Here is a 22041-nt window from a genome sequence, read left to right as displayed (position 1 = left end):
TGCACCACAGAAGTAGTTAGCTATTGTGTGATTAGTGTTGATTCGTATGCTGTGTTGTATCTAGTAATTGTCAACATTATTTACAAAAATGATTAAAGAATCCTTACCCGCACCTGGCCCTTCTGGCGACTCGTCATGAACTTTCATATCACTGCAGTGACGCATTAACCCATTAAATATTTGTTTCTCTTATAAATTGCGGGCTGGCTGCGGGGCTTGTCCGGGCAGCCAGTGCGCTACGAACCGATAGTAAGCTTCCACCCCCAGCATGCCTCCGTACATGGACTAAGTAAACACGTGTGGTTAATGCAGACACATGGGAAACTCCGTAAAGACAGTTCCTCACGTGCACAGGTTAAAGCAGTAGCAGATAAAATGGCAATAGCTCGTTAAACCGACATTTAATCATTACATACTATTATGGAACATAGCACATACAGGTTTAACAGATATCCCGATAAAGGAGTTGAGATACGCACGTTTGAAGGGGGAGGGGAGGGGGAGGAGCATTTCTTACTCAGCACTGTGAGGCATAAAATGCACCGGGCATAATATACCAGCAACGACATTCTTCAGTACAATATATATGAATTGATTACTTAAATTTGAAACACAGGAATACTAACTATGACCATCAATCCATCAGTTTAATGAGTAATGGTTGCAAAATACTGCCACGAAATATTTACAGAAGAATGGAAAAAATGGTAGTATCCAACGACGGGGAAGATCAGATTAGGTTTTGGAGAAATGTAGTAACATGCAAGACAATACTGGTAGGACGACGTACCTTACAAGATATGTTGATGAAAGGCAAAAACACGTTCATATCATTTTTAGATTTAGAGAAATTTTTACTGATTTTTCACTGGTCTACACTCTAAAATTCTGCAGGTAGCAAGGATAAAATACAGTGAGCGAAAAGTTATCTTCAATGTGTTCAGAAATCAGACTGCTGAGACTCAAAGGGTATGACACTTATAACTGCTGTCTGGCTGTAGCCATTCTCCGATGTTATTAAATCTGTACATTGGGTAAGGAGTAAAGGAGACCAAAGAGAAACTTTGAAACGCTATTAAAGTTCACTGAACATGATCAAAAACTGAGAAGTTTCGCCGACGACATTGTAGTGGCTCAAATGGCTCTAAACACAATGGGACTTAACATCTGAGGTCATCAGTCCCCTAGACTTAGAACTTCTTAAACCTAACAGACCTAAGGACATCACACACGTCCATGGACGAGGCAGGATTCGAACCTGCGACCGTAGCAGGAGCGCGGGGTCGGACTGAAGCGCCTAGAACCGCTCGGCCACAGCGCCGGCTGACATTGTAGTCAATGGCAAAGGAATTGGGAGAGCAATGAATCATGTCTTGAAAAGACGTTGCAGGAGGAACAACAACAAAAGTAAAACACGCCTAATGTAATGTAGGTGAATTAAATCAGGGGAAGGTAGACGAATCAGATTAGAAAAAGAGACACTAAAGGTGGTAGATGAGTTTACCTATTTGCGTAGTAAAATAACTGAAGATGGCGACAGATGAGAGGATATAAAATGCAGACTAGTAGTAGAAAGTTTTCTAATACTGAATGTAAATTTGAGTGTTATGAAGACTTTCCTGAGGGGTGTTTTCGTGAATGTAGCCCTGATTACATGTTAAATGTGGATTGTAAACAGTTTAGGCAAGAAGGGGATAGCAGCTTTTGAAATGAGATGCTAAAGAAGAATGCTGGTGAGCTAAATGTAAGAAGAGATCGAATGATAGGACACATCTTGAGCCTTTAACCCATTAACTGTCAATTTTTTTCTTCCAGTCTGTATTTGTTTCTGGTTTGCCTAATTGAGAGACTGGGATAAGCGATGTAAAATAAAAACTGATATATTCTTGAATTAAACGCTATTTTTTAGAGAATCCTCAAATGGGGATCGTGGCACTTGCTACTATCTTTTTATATTTCCTTTTATTTTCTGTGGCAGACAACAAAGCATTCGATATGGAGTCCTATATTGTACACGGAGCACTGCTTCCTTGCATTTTTTTTTTTTTTGTAAATTCCTCACTTTCTTTCTTCCCTCGATCTTTTGAGTTCAATCACGTGTACGGTTCGAGAAGTCGTGAGTTCAAATGGAACACATGAGGTGGATTCCTTCGGGTATAATGGACGTCCTCTCATTTTTGGATCAGAAGCAGCGGATGAATGAGCACGATATGGCGTTGCCACCATTCCTCTGAATTGGAGAAGTGGGATATTTTCATTCGTGAGACAATGTGTGACAGGAATAGCTTATGATCGCCCAGTGGTTGAATCCTAATCTCGCCGGTTTCCCACGAATGAAGTGTTTTAGATAATGGTGTCCATAATGTCGAACCATTTACTCGTCAATGCCTAGGCAATCATAAAAAACTTTAAATTTCGTGAATTTCTTATTCAGGGCGTCTATCACAGGGAGACTTTTGAAAAGTTTATCCCTGTCGTTAGCTGTGACTCTGTTCAGATGTGTATTATCATTGAAGTGATTATGGCGCTAGATTTCCAGATATCTACTGCAGCTCATGCACTATCGTAGCACCGTATATCAAAATCCTCACCTTCATTCCAATGTAACTGTACCTTTGGGAGAGCCTAGTATCCAGTGAAGAGTAATATATCTAAGAACGTTTTTAAGCACTCATTGGATCAAAGTTGTGATCATTGTTGTGTGTATCATATTGAACACATTCACTGGCAGTCAAATTCGGTACTTGTTCATCAAAAAGTTCTTCAAAGCAATCAATTGCAGGCTTTCCTTTTAAGGCTGTTCAGTTTCTGCTAGGTCAGCGTAAGTTTCACTATAACTTGTTTCCTCAGCTGTTAAATTAGAAGTGACATTAGTTTTCATTCTCTTCTTGCGATGGTATGCATTTTCTCGTCCTCCCTTTATTCATTGGTACCAACTTCGAAGACATCTGGAACATCCGCTGGAAGAGTTTCGTCCAATATATTTTCTTCGAGACCATCACAGACAGGCATTTCATCTACTCAATGTGGAAGGACCTTGACGATGTCAGTGGGCTTATACATTCCACCTCATCACCAGAAGAATGCACGAAATTGGGGTCATTTACAGTCTCGCCAGTTTCCTTTACACACTCCTGGAAATGGAAAAAAGAACACATTGACACCGGTGTGTCAGACCCACCATACTTGCTCCGGACACTGCGAGAGGGCTGTACAAGCAATGATCACACGCACGGCACAGCGGACACACCAGGAACCGCGGTGTTGGCCGTCGAATGGCGCTAGCTGCGCAGCATTTGTGCACCGCCGCCGTCAGTGTCAGCCAGTTTGCCATGGCATACGGAGCTCCATCGCAGTCTTTAACACTGGTAGCATGCCGCGACAGCGTGGACGTGAACCGTATGTGCAGTTGACGGACTTTGAGCGAGGGTGTATAGTGGGCATGCGGGAGGCCGGGTGGACGTACCGCCGAATTGCTCAACACGTGGGGCGTGAGGTCTCCACAGTACATCGATGTTGTCGCCAGTGGTCGGCGGAAGGTGCACGTGCCCGTCGACCTGGGACCGGACTGCAGCGACGCACGGATGCACGCCAAGACCGTAGGACCCTACGCAGTGCCGTAGGGGACCGCACTGCCACTTCCCAGCAAATTAGGGACACTGTTGCTCCTGGGGTATCGGCGAGGACCATTCGCAACCGTCTCCATGAAGCTGGGCTACGGTCCCGCACACCGTTACGCCGTCTTCCGCTCACGCCCCAACATCATGCAGCCCGCCTCCAGTGGTGTCGCGACAGGCGTGAATGGAGGGACGAATGGAGACGTGTCGTCTTCAGCGATGAGAGTCGCTTCTGCCTTGGTGCCAATGATGGTCGTATGCGTGTTTGGCGCCGTGCAGGTGAGCGCCACAATCAGGACTGCATACGATCGAGGCACACAGGGCCAACACCCGGCATCATGGTGTGGGGAGCGATCTCCTACACTGGCCGTACACCACTGGTGATCGTCGAGGGGACACTGGATAGTGCACGGTACATCCAAACCGTCGTCGAACCCATCGTTCTACCATTCCTAGACCGGTAAGGGAACTTGCTGTTCCAACAGGACAATGCACGTCCGCATGTATCCCGTGCCACCCAACGTGCTCTAGAAGGTGTAAGTCAACTACCCTGGCCAGCAAGATCTCCGGATCTGTCCCCCATTGAGCATGTTTGGGACTGGATGAAGCGTCGTCTCACGCGGTCTGCACGTCCAGCACGAACGCTGGTCCAACTGAGGCGCCAGGTGGAAATGGCATGGCAAGCCGTTCCACAGGACTACATCCAGCATCTCTACGATCGTCTCCATGGGAGAATAGCAGCCTGTATTGCTGCGAAAGGTGGATATACACTGTACTAGTGCCGACATTGTGCATGCTCTGTTGCCTGTGTCTATGTGCCTGTGGTTCTGTCAGTGTGATCATGTGATGTATCTGACCCCAGGAATGTGTCAATAAAGTTTCCTCTTCCTGGGACAATGAATTCACGGTGTTCTTATTTCAATTTCCAGGAGTGTATAAAGTGATTTTCAACGATTCATTGTACCTAGCGAGAAAAGAAAAACAAAATACGATTTTAAGCAGAATCTGCTATGAGCCCCAAATGGAGATGGAAATTCAGAGAGCCCTCATGTGGAAATAAAAAAGCCTTGGAAATAAACAAACGATAAACGTCTTCTAAAACCATTACAGAACATTCAAGTACACACCTACTAGAAGTTATGTACCTAAAAGTATAACTATGCTGTTTTTAAAATGTTCTACTTGCATAACTCTGAAAAACCTTGCTTCTTCACACAAATAGCCATGTTAAGATCACTAATTTAACAACCACTGATTAACAATGAATGAATAAGCTTGAAAAAGATATACATAACAATAAAGAATACTAACAATTGCTGCCAACATAATTACAAATAAAAACATTGTCGTTAGAAACACAGATCTCAAAACTGGGATTATGGCAGTTAATTTTTTAAGGTATAGTCTGTCTGGTAATAAAAGCAAGTGTGGTCAGTTAATTCTGCAGAGAGAGATGAAGGTTAGATTACATTATCCATGTTCATTCAAATAGATGCAGTTTGCAGTAATGAAGAGGTTTGGACAGAAAGATTAGCCTCGGAGAGCTGCGTCGAACCTCGCTTCAGACTGAACACGCAACAACAGCAACCGATCCAAAGTCAAGTGTCAGTACGAAGCTATAAGTTACGGAATAATGACGTAGTTTAAACCGTTCAGAATCGTCTGACGAAGAGTTTGTTCCTCTGTGAACATAATGAATGGCACTGTGCAGCGTTGTTGTAGAGAAGTGATTATACAGCGGTTAGGTAGCACCAACGATCTAACTGCCGCCGCACTGCTCGGCGGAAACCCTCGTCCCAGTGTTTCGCAGCTGCCCCATTAGAAGCTACACATCACAGAATGACTCACTGCGGCGGTTTCTGCCTCGTCACTGTGAAGAGGCAGAGGCTGTCGTAATCTTATCCTTCCACGGCGCCATCTGTTACGTAACCACCTGGAGCCGACCAGCCACAATATAAGAAGGCGCATTTCAGCGGCGGCAGCAAACGTAGCGGCTAGCATGGCGGGCGCAGAGCAGGCGACGGTGAAGGTGCGCATCCCGCAGGGCGAGCTGCTCGGCCGCCGCCGGCGCACAGTGTGGGGGTTCCCCTACTGCTCCTTCCAGGGAATCCCCTACGCGGCGCCACCGGTCGGACCTCTGCGCTTCAAGGTGAGTCCTACAGCAAGGTTATACGGTTCAGTGAAAGACTTGCGAGGAATGGGTACAATGATCTGTACTTCATTTATCATGATCTCGGCCCAAAAACCTAGAAAACGCTACAGTGATGTGACAAAGGTCATGGAATAGCGATATACTCATATGGTGATGGCGGTAGTAACGTGTATACAAGGTATAAAAGGGCAGTGCATTGGCGGAACAGTAATTTGTACTCAGGTGAATCATTTGAAAGGGTTTCAGACGTGATTATGGGCCCACGACAGGAATAAACAGACTGAACGCGGAACGGTAGCTAGAACAGGATGTGCAGGACATTCCTTTTCGGAAATCGTTATGGAATTCAATATTCCGACGTCCACAATCCCAAAAGTGTGCCGAGAATACCACATTTCAGGTGTTATCTCTCATCATAGATAACTCAACAGCCGACGGCCTTCACTTAACGACTGAGAGCAGCGTCGTTTGCGAAGATTTGTCAGTGCTAACAGACAAGCAACACTGCGTGAAATAGCCTCAGAAATCGATGTAGGGCGTATGACTAACATATGCGCAAGGACAGTGCAGCGAAATGTGGCATTAATGGGCTCTGGCAGCAGTCGACTGACACAAGAGCTCTTGCTACCTCTACCACATCGCCTGCAGCACCTCTTCTGGGTTCTTAAGCATATCGGTTGGATCCTACACGACTGGAAAACCATGGCTTGATCAGATGAGTCCTGTTTCAAGAGCCGATCGTAGGGTTCGAGTGTGAGGCAGACCCCACGAAGTCAAGGATCCAAATTGTCAACAGGACACTGTGCAAGCTGGTGGTGGCTCCACGATAGTTTGGGCTGTGCTTACATGGAGTGGACTGGGTCCTCTCGTCCAGCTCAATCGACTGAGACTGTTTGCATATCAGTTGTGTGCATTGTTAGGTAAGGTGACATTTCAATAACTGTGATTGTCAGTGTGTTTCAAGGCAGTTATGTTACCGATTAGTTCTTGTTGGACATTAATGATAATCACTACAACAACATAATGTACATGAGAGAGTTCTTCGTTATCTGAGCATTGAACAACTGACGATGCTGAATATCCTGAAAAAAGCACATTCCGTGAGAAATAATAGGAATCTAAGTTTGATGAAAATCCCCATCTGCATTTCTCTAGCCGCTCTTAGGTCAGTATAAAGTCATCGCAAAGAGGCGATTACGTTTGTCTGCATGGCAATCTTCCACAGCGCCTATTATAATCAATTAGTATAGATTTTTTCCATTTTAAGCTTACTGCAAATAAATTTAGAGTGTTTTCGCCAAATGTATTTCGCTCTCATTTATGAAGCGTCTTCTACGGTCAGCAACCCTATCAATAGCAAAGCATTTTCCATAATGCGCATTACCAAGTGGGGAAGGGGGGGAGGTACTTTATGGCTATCCTAAAAAAAATTTAAAAATTTCATAATTGTTGTTGAATTATATTACCAGCATACTTTTTGAAAAGATACTGATGTGTAAGGAGTGTCCAAAACCTGAAAATACCTTTCAGCAATATCAATTACAGACTTTTAAGACCAACACAAAAAATGTTAAGAAAGCAAGTTTTGTTCATTGTTGCCGACTTTTCCTCGAAACATATTTTTAAAGAGGTTCTGATGTGTAAGTGAGGCACAGATACCGGAAATACTGGATACGACGTTCATTAGGGAAAGTGTAATCTCGTACTGATATGTAAATTTTGAGTTAACTTTAACTGGAAGGTTTAACGTTTAAAACATATATACACTCTACTGGAGTAATTCTTTTTAAATACTTTTCTTCAGAATTTCAAAACATAAATTACTGCAAATTTTTTCAAAAGGTGGGCATAAAATTCTCCCGCCCCCACTCCCCACCACCCCAGGTAGTATTGCGTGGGTTAATTTACTGACGGTGTTTTTGTCACTTGTTTACACATTCTGCAAGCAACTGCTTTTAGCTTCATTGTTAATTGCTAGTGGAGGCCAAGCTCGAAAGACAATTTATAAATTTGAATGAGAAACCAATTTTCTTCCGACCTCAATCTGTGCTAACAATTAAGGAAAAAGCAGTGATTTGCAGCACATGTAAACAAGAGACGGTAACACTGTGAAGGTGCTTTACAAATAAAAGCAAAACATATCTGGGGCAAAATACTCTTTAATTATCTGCAGTAACGTTAAGATGGAAAAAGCCACTAATAACTTAAGAGGCTCATTTCGCAAAAAGCACAGATGCGGAAATACGCAAGCTAACCAAAGAATGAAGCGTGGAGCTAACGGTAGAAAGGAAAATCTGGTATACAGGAAACGAAAATGTTGTTGTCCAAAAGTCGGAGATTAGAAAGTTGCCAAATATGCGATATCACAAATATCTCGACCAGACAGCTGTGGACTTCGCAACGTGATGCCGATATTCTATACAAGGTAACGGTTATCACATTGATGTATCTCTTGGTTTCTTATAACATCATGATGTCTGTTAAAACCTGTTAATGACATGACGTCGTTCTTAGCTGGTCCAAGTAGCCTCTGGAGTAATCTACAACAATTTTTTCGCTGTACACCAGTGCAGATACCTTTTATTTATCGTATCACCAGTTCAAACAAATTTGTTCTTTTTCTTTCGTACTGCTTGATGGTGTTGGTGGCAGGAAGTGCTAACCCTCAAATTAATAAGCATTATTCTCATTACATAAAATATTATGTAGTTCTGGTAACTATTAGTTCCATGTGTACCACTAGAAAAGATGTGTGCTATACGTGATATCCCAGGGGGAATGGTCAGTATTCGGAGATTTGAGAAGATGACCATTTGAACGAAAAAACTTTATAAGGACATATGCCCTATTCCGATTTTTTCCGAGTTAGAAGACATGTAATGTACGTTGTTATTTATTTTCAATATCATTCAGTACATTGCCACGTTTACAAATCTCTACACTTATAGCAAGCAATGATCACATGCACGGCACAGCGGACACACCAGGAACCGCGGTGACGGCCGTCGAATGGCGCTAGCTGCGCAGCATTTGTGCACCGCCGCCGTCAGTGTCAGCCAGTTTGCCGTGGCATACGGAGCTCCATCGCAGTCTTTAACACTGGTAGCATGCCGCGACAGCGTGGACGTGAACCGTATGTGCAGTTGACGGACTTTGAGCGAGGGCGTATAGTGGGCATGCGGGAGGCCGGGTGGACGTACCGCCGAGTTGCTCAACACGTGGGGCGTGAGGTCTCCACAGTACATCGATGTTGTCGCCAGTGGTCGGTGGAAGGTGCACGTGCCCGTCGACCTGGGACCGGACCGCAGTGACGCACGGATGCACGCCAAGACCGTAGGATCCTACGCAGTGCCGTAGTGGACCGCACCGCCACTTCCCAGCAAATTAGGGACACTGTTGCTCCTGGGGTATCGGCGAGGACCATTCGCAACCGTCTCCATGAAGCTGGGCTACGGTCCCGCACACCGTTAGGCCGTCCTCCGCTCACGCCCCAACATCGTGCAGCCCACCTCCAGTGGTGTCGCGACAGGCGTGAATGGAGGGACGAATGGAGACGTGTCGTCTTCAGCGATGAGAGTCGCTTCTGCCTTGGTGCCAATGATGGTCGTATGCGTGTTTGGCGCCGTGCAGGTGAGCGCCACAATCAGGACTGCATACGACCGAGGCACACAGGGCCAACACCCGGCATCATGGTGCGGGGAGCGATCTCCTACACTGGCCGTACACCACTGGTGATCGTCGAGGGGACACTGAATAGTGCACGGTACATCCAAACCGTCATCGAACCCATCGTTCTACCATTCCTAGACCGGCAAGGGAACTTGCTGTTCCAACAGGACAATGCACGTCCGCATGTATCCCGTGCCACCCAACGTGCTCTAGAAGGTGTAAGTCAACTACCCTGGCCAGCAAGATCTCCGGATCTGTCCCCCATTGAGCATGTTTGGGACTGGATGAAGCGTCGTCTCACGCGGTCTGCACGTCCAGCACGAACGCTGGTCCAACTGAGGCGCCAGGTGGAAATGGCATGGCAAGCCGTTCCACAGGACTACATCCAGCATCTCTACGATCGTCTCCATGGGAGAATAGCAGCCTGCATTGCTGCGAAAGGTGGATATACACTGGACTAGTGCCGACATTGTGCATGCTCTGTTGCCTGTGTCTATGTGCCTGTGGTTCTGTCAGTGTGATCATGTGATGTATCTGACCCCAGGAATGTGTCAATAAAGTTTCCCCTTCCTGAGACAATGAATTCACGGTGTTCTTATTTCAATTTCCAGGAGTGTATCTAAATGAGTTGGAAATATTCGCATAACATAATAATCAAGACATAACTTTGTGCATATGCAACTTAAGAAAAGACTTAGCTACCCGAAGTTCATTACACGGGCAATACAAGTATATTCCAAAGGAAATGTACAACTTCAAGTAAAATTTAAAATAAGGCTCCACAGATCAGATCATTAACTAATGTAACCACTACTTCACTTAAGATTTATTAGCAGGCAGCGAGAACCAGCGCGCTTTGGGCACTTGCGGGCACGCCTCGAGGGCAGCGAATAAACACCAAGGCGAATATACTACACCTACAAGCCCCTGCGGCCACCAGCCGCTGAAAAACCGGCCGCGAGGCTCAGAAGGCTAAGCACGGCTGTAACAGACAAGACTTAGGTGAAACACAGGCCAAACAAACAAGCAAGTATTAATGGCCACATTCTCGAGAATTGGTCAGGATAAGGCCTTTTAATATACCACCAGATTTCAAAAATGTGTCATGTACGAAATTTCCAAAATACCATGAATGTACAGTAGTGACCAAGGTAATGTCTATTAAACCACTCAGCTGAAGAAAATTATCCACACGAAAACTTAATGAATGTCCACAGAATAAGATCTGACTGTAATTTAGCCAAACCACTCTGGAAGGAACGTTGCGTGAACCAAACAGCTATGTAAGGGAAATGACAAGCTGACCTCTACAAGGTGGTACCTAATAATTAGATCTTACAAGCAATGCTTCCTTCCTTGATATCTATATATGGAAATCTAAAGCACAGTTTCTACGCATATGCCCTATTAAATACAGGAAATTTCTGTTAAAGCAAACAAAATATAAAATAAAATATTAAATGCAAAATCCTTATAAAACCCTTAAGATCGCAATTTAACCTGCGAAATTTTTACGACAGGTTATTGCCAAAACACATTCACACTTACAGCACAAGAAAGCTGACAGTGGGAAATCTAACATTAAGGTAAACCACTCAATTTAGTCTTTCACACTGCGTACAGCCAGCACAAATACATTACAATGAATCTCACAGTGGTACAGAGAAATCCCCAGCACAGGAACAGTTACACATACATCCAAGTATTTCACTGATCATAAATATAGCCGACCGTTGTGGCCGTGCGGTTCTAGGCGCTTCAGTCTGGAACCGCGTGACCGCTACGGTCGCAGGTTCGAATCCTGCCTTGGGCATGGATGTGTGTGATGTACTTAGGTTAAATAATTTGAAGCAACTGTTAATTACGCTCAAACAAATGTGTCAGTAAACCATCGAGCGCAGGAAATAGAGGTGGGTGTATCGTAAAAATACTGACCATAAATGCATGATGTCGCAGATATTTAATAATACCGAAAATATCCAGGGTGGCTTCCAGCACCCAGTCCCACACAGCACGGAATATCAGCTGATACAGACAGAAGGACGCTGTACTCAGCTCTTTGTCTTAACTACGACTTCACCAGTTACACCAAGTCTTGACATAAAAAGAGCTAATGGCCGACTGGCACACCATATCCGGAACTCAGCCCGTGACGTCGTCTGTTCCGCTGTCACTCGCTGTCTAGCTTTTACTGCGCCACCAACTCTGCTCTGGGCCTGCTTTAGTACTCGCTCTGCCAGAGAAAATCAGCGACGAGCTTCAGTCGATTCGCGCAGTCAATAGTAGTGCCAGCGAGTAATGCCCTAAGTCAAGGCACGTGAAATCGATTGTGAGTCCCCAATGGCTGAGTGTATACCCTCATATCAGCTACGAATTAAAGCGGGTACCCTTGCAAAATATGTTGTATGCGCACAAAAAGTAAAATTTCATCACCTTGCTGTTGTTTCTAGCGCAGCAGTGTATTTATATCTCTTACACCTCATCGCCCAGTCACTCTTACAAAGTGACTTATGGGGGCGTTAAATGAGTAGTGCAACACATTCTTTTTTTCCCGGCCAATTTCGGTTGAAAAAATGCCGAATTTGCTGTGGAACACAGTAGAATTGAAACCGGGTTGGTAGGTACTCAGAGAGCGCACAAGCTAAGGTTATGATTGTGGATGGGGCCGTAAACAGTTACTGTGAGCTGCACAATCAAACACACAACTTCATTTTTCTAAAAACCACTTATTTACACAATGCTTTAAAATATCACAGTTAGACAATACGGCTGAAGGCTTGAGATGCTTTCTGGGCTGAAAGCCCAAAACCACACCAAAACAAGAACGGCTGAAGGCCGGGCTTAGAAATCAAAAGCAAGTAAAAATAGAAGGTCATTTAAAAAAAAAACATGCAATTGAAAAAAATTTGCGGCTGAAGGCCTACACTACACGTCTGAAGAACAACTATACTTAAAACACATTAATAAAGTATTTTTTCTAACCAAGAAATTTCTTTTTAAACTTACAACAGAATGGCCGAAAGCCTAATTAAAGAAATATTAATTTATTGCACGGCTGAAGGCCACAAACATTTAAAACAACGGCAGAAGGCCTGAAAAACAAGTCAGACAAACAATTTAAAATTAACACATTTCTTGTTATAAAAAAATTTCCTTTAAAGAATACACACGGCTGAAGGCCTTATTGAAAGGGGTTAACGTAAATCCTCGGCCGAAGGCCACTCATAACACATCGAACAACTAACGGGTTAGGGCCTGTATTCCAAACAATTTTAGATAGAACAAATTTTAGGAAAAAATACTCTTTTTTAAATAAAAAATCTTCAAAATTTTAATTTAACACGGCTGAAGACCTCTATGTAAATTTAAAAAGAACTGAATTAATACACGACCGAAATGAAAATCATAATCTGAAACAAAGTAAACAACTGGTGCTCAGAAGTGTTCCTATGGTCGGCCTGAGAAGGTAGCTCAAACTTGAGGTTAGACAGGCAGCCAAGAGCTGAAGTTAAATAATGGGATGGCAACCCAAACTAGGGACGGCCCAAGGACCGACTAACAATTTACCAATTCCCTTCTGTCAGACCACGGCACAACGATGGAAAAATCGGCCACAGACGACCATACTAACAGCACTATGTCTTCAGAAATCGGCGTCTAAAAACAGACAAGCGAACAATAACCACTCTAAGCAAAATATGAACCAAACAACTTAAAAGGCTGTCGGACTACACGCCGTGCCGGACAGCATCAACACGACGAGGAAAGGCACACTGCCGGAAAACTATGCTAACGACCAGAGCAGGTAACTGGGGCGTTAACGTCCACAGGGCAGAAAATACCTCTGGTGTACTTCACTGGCAAGTAACAGACAATTTAACAATTAATTACAATATAGGAAGACGGCTCCATGATTTCACCGACTCCAACATATTATACGTTGCTGCTAGACCTAATGGCCCAGGGAGCAACAACCCGCAAATAAACGGAGAGATGTTACAATAGTTGAGGTTTCATAACAGGTTAACTGATCACTCAACTTCAGCGTCCAGGTTCGCTGGGCAACGAACTTTGCCGTTCTCGCAACTAGCGCCTCACGATCCGACAGCGTGTGCACGCCGCCAGTGGTCCCAGCCTGGCCTCGCGAGGAGACTTTCTCGCTGCTCCGTCCCAACCGACTGACTACCACACACACCACCACCACCCATAAATACTAGTGGGCACACCAAAGATAGTACGACAGTACTAGCATCGCTAAGCGCTGCTGCTGCCACTCAAGGAGGTAAGCCAGCAACTTCGTTATACCAGTAAGTAAGGAAGAAACAAGACGTCACTCAATGTGACAAAATGCCAAAGAACAAACGGCACGAACGCGAGCCTACACGGCTCAACAATATAACCGCATCAGTCACTACAGTATCATGAAGTTCTGATAGCTAGCAAAGCTATCTCTAGCCTTCAAAATGGCGTCTGTGATGGAGGTGCAGTCCAAACACAGAGATGTCATTGAGTTTCTTTTGGCGGAAAACCAGAGCATTTCAGATATTCATAGGTACTCTCAGAATGGCTATGGAGACCTCGCAGTGAACAAAAGCACGGTGAGTCGTTGGGCAAGGCGTCTGTTATCATAACAACAAGGTGGCAGAAACCTGTGCCAGGCGCAAACAGCTGTGACTCCTGCGATTCTGGAACCTAGAGACACTCTCATTTGAGGTGATCGACAGATTACAATCAAAGAGCTCGCTGCTTCGCTGGGGGTCTCTGTTAGTAGTCCTGGCAGGGTGGATATTCAATGGCGTGTGACGGCTGGGTTCCTCACTCCCTGCCACAACAACATAATGAGCAACGAAGGACTATCCGTGCGGAATTGCTTGCTCATTACGAGGCTGATTGTGACAATTTTTTGTCAAACATCGTCCAAGGCAATAAAACATGATTTTGTCATTTCGAACTGGAAACAAAACGGCAATCCATGTAGTGGTTCCATACCGCCATTTTTACGAAAAAAACATTCAGAACGGCACCCTGAGCCGGTAAAGTCATGGCGACGGTGTTCTGGAACTCTGAGCGGGTTATTCTGTTTGGTTTCTTCCCTTATGCTGCAACGACCAACTCTGAAGTGTATTGTGCTACCCTCACGAAATTGAAGAAACGATTTGAGCATGTTCATCGTCACAAAGATGCAAACGAACCTTCCCATGACAACTCGATGCCTCACAGAAGTCGGCGCACAGACGGAAAGTTCACAAAACTTAATTGGACTGTTCTTCCTTATCCACCCTACAGCCCGTATCTTGCGCCTTCCAACTTCCGTCTCTTTGGCCCGAAAAATTGTACACTTCAAATTGTACGTGGATAATGGGGAGGTTATTGATACAGCACGCCAGTAAAGTCACATAAAGCCGTTGCAGTGAACGGAGAGTAAAGTGAAAAATAGAGTTTTGTAGCCAAAAGTCTCGGAAATAATACTGTGTATTGGAATCAAGAATAAAACCAACCTGCTTTAAAAAAAATGGTTCAAATGGCTCTGAGCACTATGGGACTTAACATCTGAGGTCTTAGAACTACTTAAACCTGCCTAACCTAAGGACATCACACATATCCATGCCCGAGGCAGGATTCGAACCTGCGACCGTAGCAGTCGCACGGTTCCAGACTGAAGCGCCTAGAACCGCTCGGCCACACCGGCCGGCACCTGCTTTCGGAAAAAAATATGTTGCATTACTTATTGGAGACCTTTCGTACTGAAAGTAACAATTAATGTGTTTACAATGGTGAATACTATTGTGCTAGAGAGACTGTCAGAAAGCCTCCTTCACCTTTCGTAGTATGACTGACGCCTGCGGTCTGTTTAGCAGTGAACAGTGCTCTACGCTTAATATTTTGTTCAGGACACTGACAATAAAAGCACCGGCTACGAGATTCCATGAGAACGACTGAAAAAATTGTGGATGTTGCAGGCTAATGTTATAAAATATTTTCTGTGGCAAGGTCAAGGAAGATACACTGACGGAAGAGAAACAAACAAGTAATGCAGAATAGTCAAATTTCAGGAATATATTTGTCTAGGTAACGTACCTAAGCGATTAATGTTGCAAGATCACAGCTTAATGTAACCACGAGGAAAGCCATTGCATATGTGAAATTCTGGCAATTTAACAACCGGTGAAAAATGCGAAAATGTTGAATGCAAGAATGCTAACGTGCATGCATTGCGTGATACAGGTGCTGGATGTCACTTTGTGGGATGGAAGTCCATGCTTGTTGGGCTTGGTCGGTCAATACAGGGACAGTTAATGCTGGTTCTGCATGAAACTGGAGTTGTCGTCCGATGATATCCAATATGTGTTCGATTGGAGACAGATTTGGCGATCGAACACGTCGAGCCAACATGTCCACAGTCTGTACACCATGTTGAGTTACAACAGCGCTATGTGGGCGAGCGTTATCGTGTTGGAAAACACCCCCCTGGAATGGTGTTCAAGAATGGCAGCAAAACAGGTCGAATCACCAAACTGGTGTACAATTTTGCAGCCACCGTGCGTGGGATAACCACGCCAGTGCTCCTCCTGTGATACGAAATCGCACTCCAGATCATAACTTCAGGTGTAGCTCCAGTGTGCCTAGCACGCAGACAGGTTACTTGCAGTGCTCACCTGGTCTCCTTCGAACCAACACAGCAACGAAGCACAACTGGCTTTCATCAGAAAACTCAACAGACCTTCACCCTCCAATAAGTTCTCGCTTGACACTACTGAAGCCGCTGGGTCAGTGGAAAGAACGCTAAAGATAGTGTGGCTCGGAGCAGTCCTTGAAGTAACCAATTTGTGACAGTTGGTCGTGTCACTGTTGTGCTAATTGCTGCGCAAATTGGTGCTGCAGACGCACTACGATGCCCCAGAGCCACAATCCGAACACGACGGTCTTCTCTCTCTGTAGTACCACGTGGCCTTCTGGAGCCTGGTCTTCTTGCTACCGTACCTTGCCGTGACCACCGCTGCCAGCGATCATGTATAGTGGCGACATTCGTGCCAGTCTTTCTGCAATATCGCGGAAGGGAAATCAAGCTTCTCGTAGCCCTGTTACACGACCTCGTTCAAACTCAGTGAGCTGTTGATAATGAAGCCGCCGTTGTGTTAAAGACATTGTTGACTAACATCAACTCACCACGTCCAATCTCAATCGGTCACGACCATTACAGCGCGTATTTAAAGCAAACCTGATTCACATTCTCAAGGTGATGCCTTTAGCACCAGTCATATCCGTGTGGCGCTAAATTTCAATAAACTTCATTTTCTTGATTTAGAAACGCAGCTACCAACTTCCGTTTATCTCGCACATCTGCCTCTTGATGATGCGATTTTTTTTGTCAGTGTAATAAAAAAGTCATCACTATTTCGAAAGCAAAAGGGCAGAGTACAACTCTACAATGGTTTGCGCGTACGCCGTATGTTTCAGCCACCTCAGCCGGCTGCCGGTTGGAGTGGAGTCCGAGACGCCACCAAAGAGGGCAACATGGCGCCACAGATTAACCTACTGGCGGGAAAGTACGATGGCGACGAGGACTGCCTCTTCATCAACGTCAGCACGCCCAAGGTATGTCTCCGTTGCAGCTTCACTGAGCTGTTTGAAAACAGAACACTATAAGGACATTGTAACATGGAATAAAATGTTCACATCTATTAAAAGATTTGGGTTACAGCTGAGGCCCAAAAAAGCAGTTTGTGCAGGTGGGAGTAGTAAAAGTGGAAACAAAAGAGAGATACGTTTTCATAGGGAACGGGGTATGGCAGGATATCAGTTTATCATGCTGCTGTTCATCGCATACGTTGAAGAAGCAACAAATCCGCCAGATCATATTAAGTGACCAATATGAACAAAGGGGGAGATTTTACTTCCTTATTAGCCTTCACTACTTCATCTTTCTAATCCACATCTACTTATACAGACCGTCTCAGATAAGGTGTTTGTCACAGTTATTTACAAAATAATAAGTGAAACTGATAGTTATTTAAGCAAAAAGATGGTTCAAATGGCTCTGAGCACTATGCGACTTAACTTCTGAGGTCATCAGTCGCCTAGAACTTAGAACTAATTAAACCTAACTAACCTAGGTACATAACACAAATCAATGCCCGAGGCAGAATTCGAACCTGCGATCGTAGCGGCCGCTCGGTTCCAGACTGTAGCGCCTAGAACCGCACAGCCACTCCGGCCGGCGTTATTTACGCAGGTATTTGTAAGAAACATTACCCTTGATTTGGTGTTACGAACATACAATATGTGGTCAAAAGTATACGGACACCTGGCTGAAAATGACTTACAAGTTCGTGGAGCCCTCCATCGGTAATGCTGGAATTCAAAATGGTGTTGGCCTATCCTTAGCCTTGATGACAGCTTGCAATCTCGCAGGTGTACGTTCAATCAGGTGCTGGAACGTTTTTTGGGGAATGGCAGCCCATTCTTCACTGAGTGCTGCACTGAGGTCGGTCGGTCGGTGAGGCCTGGCACAAAGTCGGCGTTCCGAAACATCAAAAATGTGTTCTATAGTACTCAGATCAGGACTCTGTGCAGGTCAGTCCATTACAGGGATGTTATTGCCCTGTAATCACTCCGCCACAGGCCGTGCATTATGAACAGGTGCTCGATCGTGTTGAAAGATGCAGTCGCCATCCCCGAATTGCTCTTCAACAGTGTGAAGGAAGAAGATGCATAAAACACCAATGTAGGCCTGTGCTGTGGCAGTGCCACGCAAAGCAACAAGGTGTGCAAGCCCCGTCCATGAAAAACACCATAACACCACCGCCTCCGAATTTTACTGCTGGCACTACACACCCCGGCAGATGACGTTCACCGGGCATTCACTATACCCACACCCTACCATCGGATCGCTACATTGTGTACCGTGATTCGTCACTCCACACAACGTTTCTCCACTGTTCCATCGTCCAATGTTTACGTGCCTTACACCAAGCGAGGCGTCTTTAGCATTTACCGGCGTGATGTGTGGCTTATGAGCTCGACCGTGAAATCCAAGTTTTCTCACCCCCGCGTAACTGTCATAATACTTGCAGCGGATCCTGATGCAGTTTGGAATTCCTGTATGATGGTGTGGATAGATGTCTGCCTATTACACATTACGGCCCCTCTTCAATTGTCGGCAATCTCTGTCAGTCAACCGACGAGGTCAGCCTGTATTCTTTTGTGCTATACCTGTCCCTTCACGTTTCCACTTCACTATCACATCGGAAACGGAGGCCCTGTGGATGTTTATGAGTGTGGAAATCTCGCGTTCAGACGTATGACACAAGTGACACCCAATGACCTGACCCCGTTCGAAGTCCATTAGTTCCGCGCCCCATTTTGCTCTCTCACAATGTCTAATGACTTCTGAGATCGCTGATATGGAGTACCTGGCAGTAGGTGGCAGCACAATGCACCTAATATGAAGAACGTGTGTTTTGGCGGGTGTCCGGATACTTTTGATCACATAGTGTACTTTGGCGAAGAGTTCTAGGGCTTCCAGCCGGGTGGCGGTGTCTTCAAACAGCGACGTTTCGACGAGTGACATACTCGTCATCTTCTGGCGAAGTGTACTTTATTTAGTTACAAGTAAATTGCACAGAGCCGCAGCAACTAGTTACAAACTTTTAATTATAATATTTTTTCTATAATTTAGTTGATGTATTTAAGCCAAGTGTATACATGTTAACTTGAATCCAAACTCTATTAACTTTCGACTGTGAGCAAAAGAACTCACGAATTTCAAGGGTTTACTGCAGCATTTAAGTGAGGTTTTCAAACGAGTAGATGGGTAGAACACATAACTAATGAGGATGTATTGAATAGGATTGGAGAGAAGAGGAATTTGTGGCACAACTTGACTAGAAGAAGGGATCGGTTGGTAGGACATTTTCTGAGGCATCAAGGGATCACCAATTTAGTACTGGAGGGCAGTATGGAGGGTAAAAATCGTAGAGGGAAACCAAGAGATGAATACACTAAGCAGATTCAGAGGAATGTAGGTTGCAATAGGTACTGGGAGATGAAGAAACTTGCACAGGATAGAGTAGCATGGAGAGCTGCATCAAACCAGTCTCAGGACTGAAGACAACAACAACAACATTGAAACGAGCGCCGATTTCCTCGAGTGCGCAAGTCACTGCACCTTCTGAAAGACCTGAGGATGAGATGTATGGTTACCGCTCTCACGGAACATCAAGCTTTCTGCAGAATGCATCCTTACACGGCAGTAAACACGGCAGGTCGCAAAGCATGAACAAACGTGCCCCTGATGTTGATGTGAACTCACATGCAACGAGTATACTGACTTGTTGCCGATGCTCCACGAATGTCAACATGGTGCAAGTGAAGCGGCCGTTGTGTAGCGTGCTGGATACACTGTGAGATGAATGAGTGCTGGTGACAAGCCGGCGGGAATAAGCACCATGCTGTTAAAAATTACAAAGAACTCCAGTACATAATGTAATGTGGCATGCATGCGGCTCTCTTTTGCTGATGAAAGGGCAGCGGCTCTCTGGCTGCTGAGGTCCTGATGGAAGGCCCTATAGTGAGCCGTCAAACTTTGGAGGAAACAGACATTTCCTCAGTGATGTACAGCATGTGGCCCCCCACCCTGCTCACATCAACCTGATGGTGCGCAAAGACAGCTGAGCGCAGGGTATGAGTGGTGGCCCTACAGCTGGAGTGAGGTGGCAGCTGGAGCTGTAGCTCCAAGTCCCTCTGGGAACCCAGTGTTGGAGGCAGCACTCCCGGATGGCAGGCCGGCGGGGCTGCGGCTCCGACTCCCTTGACGGACTTCCAACTGGCGACAAGCACAACACAATCCGCAACAAGCGGCTGCCACTGGCAGGGCCCTCTCGTCTCGCTGTCTGGCGTTGCTCTGGTGTCATGGGGGGCTCCTGGTTTCCAGCGACGAGAAGTGATCCCTGCCTTAGAATTCAGACATGTACGACCGGGTATCCAAAAAAAAAAAAAAAAAAAAAAAGTGGTTCAAATAGCTCTGAGCACTACGCGACTTAACTTCTGAGGTCATCAGTTGCCTAGAACTTTAATTAAACCAGCGCGGTCCTGTGGTGAATCAAGAAGCAGCCCGCAGAAAATTGATACAAGTGCAGGAAGTGAGCAAACTGCGAGGCAGTGACTAGAAGTTCCTCATGCACGTTGGGGCACTTCACGCCACTTTCCCAGTGACAAAAAATAAAAATTACCGTTTTTGGCCTTAGGACATTTTTCTTGTGACGTGCGATGTATGGATTTAGCAAGTAGCTAATTTTACACCACTGGGAATTATTAAGCTACATATGCTTTTTATGTACCTGACATCCTGTGGCCGGCCGCTGTGGCTGAACGGTTCTAGGCGCTTCAGTCTGGAACCACGCGACCGCTACGATCGCAGGTTCGAATCCTACCTCGTGCGTGGATGTGCGTGATGTCGTTAGGTTAGTTAGGTTTAAGTAGTTCTAAGTTCTAGGGGACTGATGACCTCAGACGTTAAGTCCCATAGTGCTCAGAGCCATTTGAACCATTATGTGGGCGTTGTCGACATCTCTGCCTACCTTTGCGAACGTGCAGAAACATGCCAGACAGCAATCGTGTATGGAACGATGTCACTGGGGACAGGGATGGCATCAGATAGTGTTTTCGGACGAAACCAGGTTCTGTTTATTTGAAAATGATGGCCGGATTTCGGTTCGCCACAGACAGGGGTGACCCAATGGTAAACACCACAAATGAACTTTGGAACGAGGTGAGTGCAGCATGGACAGCTGTACCACAGGACGCCATTCCAGCCTATAAGACGTCGATGCCAACCCGCACGTAAAAAGTTATCAGGACCGATGGTGGATCCTGTGCGTACTAGGCAACAGGACACATGCTGAATCGAGGTGTCTGAAATACTAATAATTGCTGCAGGACATACTAATGTACATATCCTGGGAATATGAACATCCTATCTCTAGTCGTTCAGGGAGCTCTCTTTTTTCTGTACATGAGTGTATATTATTCATTCTACTCCAAACCCACATCTCAATTGCTTCAATTTTATCTCTCCCTTTCTTCTTCAATGTCTAGCTTTCCCTGTTGTAAAGGAAAACACCTCACACGAAACATTTAACAGTTTCTTTCTTAATTGTAAACTCTGCTGGCTGCGTTAATAAGCGTTTGTTTTCTGGATACTTTACTTTACTATCGTAATCTAATTTATGTATACACTGACAGTACCAAAATCACAAATCAAGGAGACGTTATGCGACATAAACGAAAGTTGGTGGGCGTGTTTCTACATTTGAAAGATGATGTCTCTTCCAATTTCGCGCCAGTCGCATGTGGCTCAAGTAGCGCCACTATGAGGATGCAGGTCAGGTGCGTCTTAAATATGTGTTGCACCAGTCGTGAGCTTAGCTACCTTAGGGATTAGATGTAGTGAATCGCTGTGAACCAGGAGTGTCCTTAAGACGCCATTATCAGTACCTTATTGAGTTTGAACGATGTCGTGTAATAAGGTTACGTTCCTCCTACGATACTGCAGGAAGACATGGCACAAATCTAGCCACTGAACAAGACTGCTGGCAGTGGTGG

The 22041-nt window shown here is 45.2% G+C and overlaps 1 protein-coding gene across 1 annotated transcript in view; it reads left to right on the top strand.

Moving 5' to 3' along the window:
* Nucleotides 1-5605: 5605 nt before the first annotated feature.
* Nucleotides 5606-22041, top strand: part of LOC124717134 (esterase FE4-like) — a 91434-nt gene continuing 74998 nt past the window's right edge. Inside the window, exons 1-2 of the mRNA XM_047243873.1 lie at nt 5606-5766; nt 16897-17034. Coding sequence (XP_047099829.1) covers nt 5617-5766; nt 16897-17034 — 288 coding nt within the window. The 5' untranslated portion in view covers nt 5606-5616. The remainder of the gene's footprint in view (nt 5767-16896; nt 17035-22041) is intronic.

Source organism: Schistocerca piceifrons, chromosome 9 (assembly GCF_021461385.2).
Source record: "Schistocerca piceifrons isolate TAMUIC-IGC-003096 chromosome 9, iqSchPice1.1, whole genome shotgun sequence".
Classification (NCBI taxonomy): Eukaryota; Metazoa; Arthropoda; class Insecta; order Orthoptera; family Acrididae; genus Schistocerca; species Schistocerca piceifrons.
This window is presented reverse-complemented; position numbering and strand designations above follow the sequence as displayed.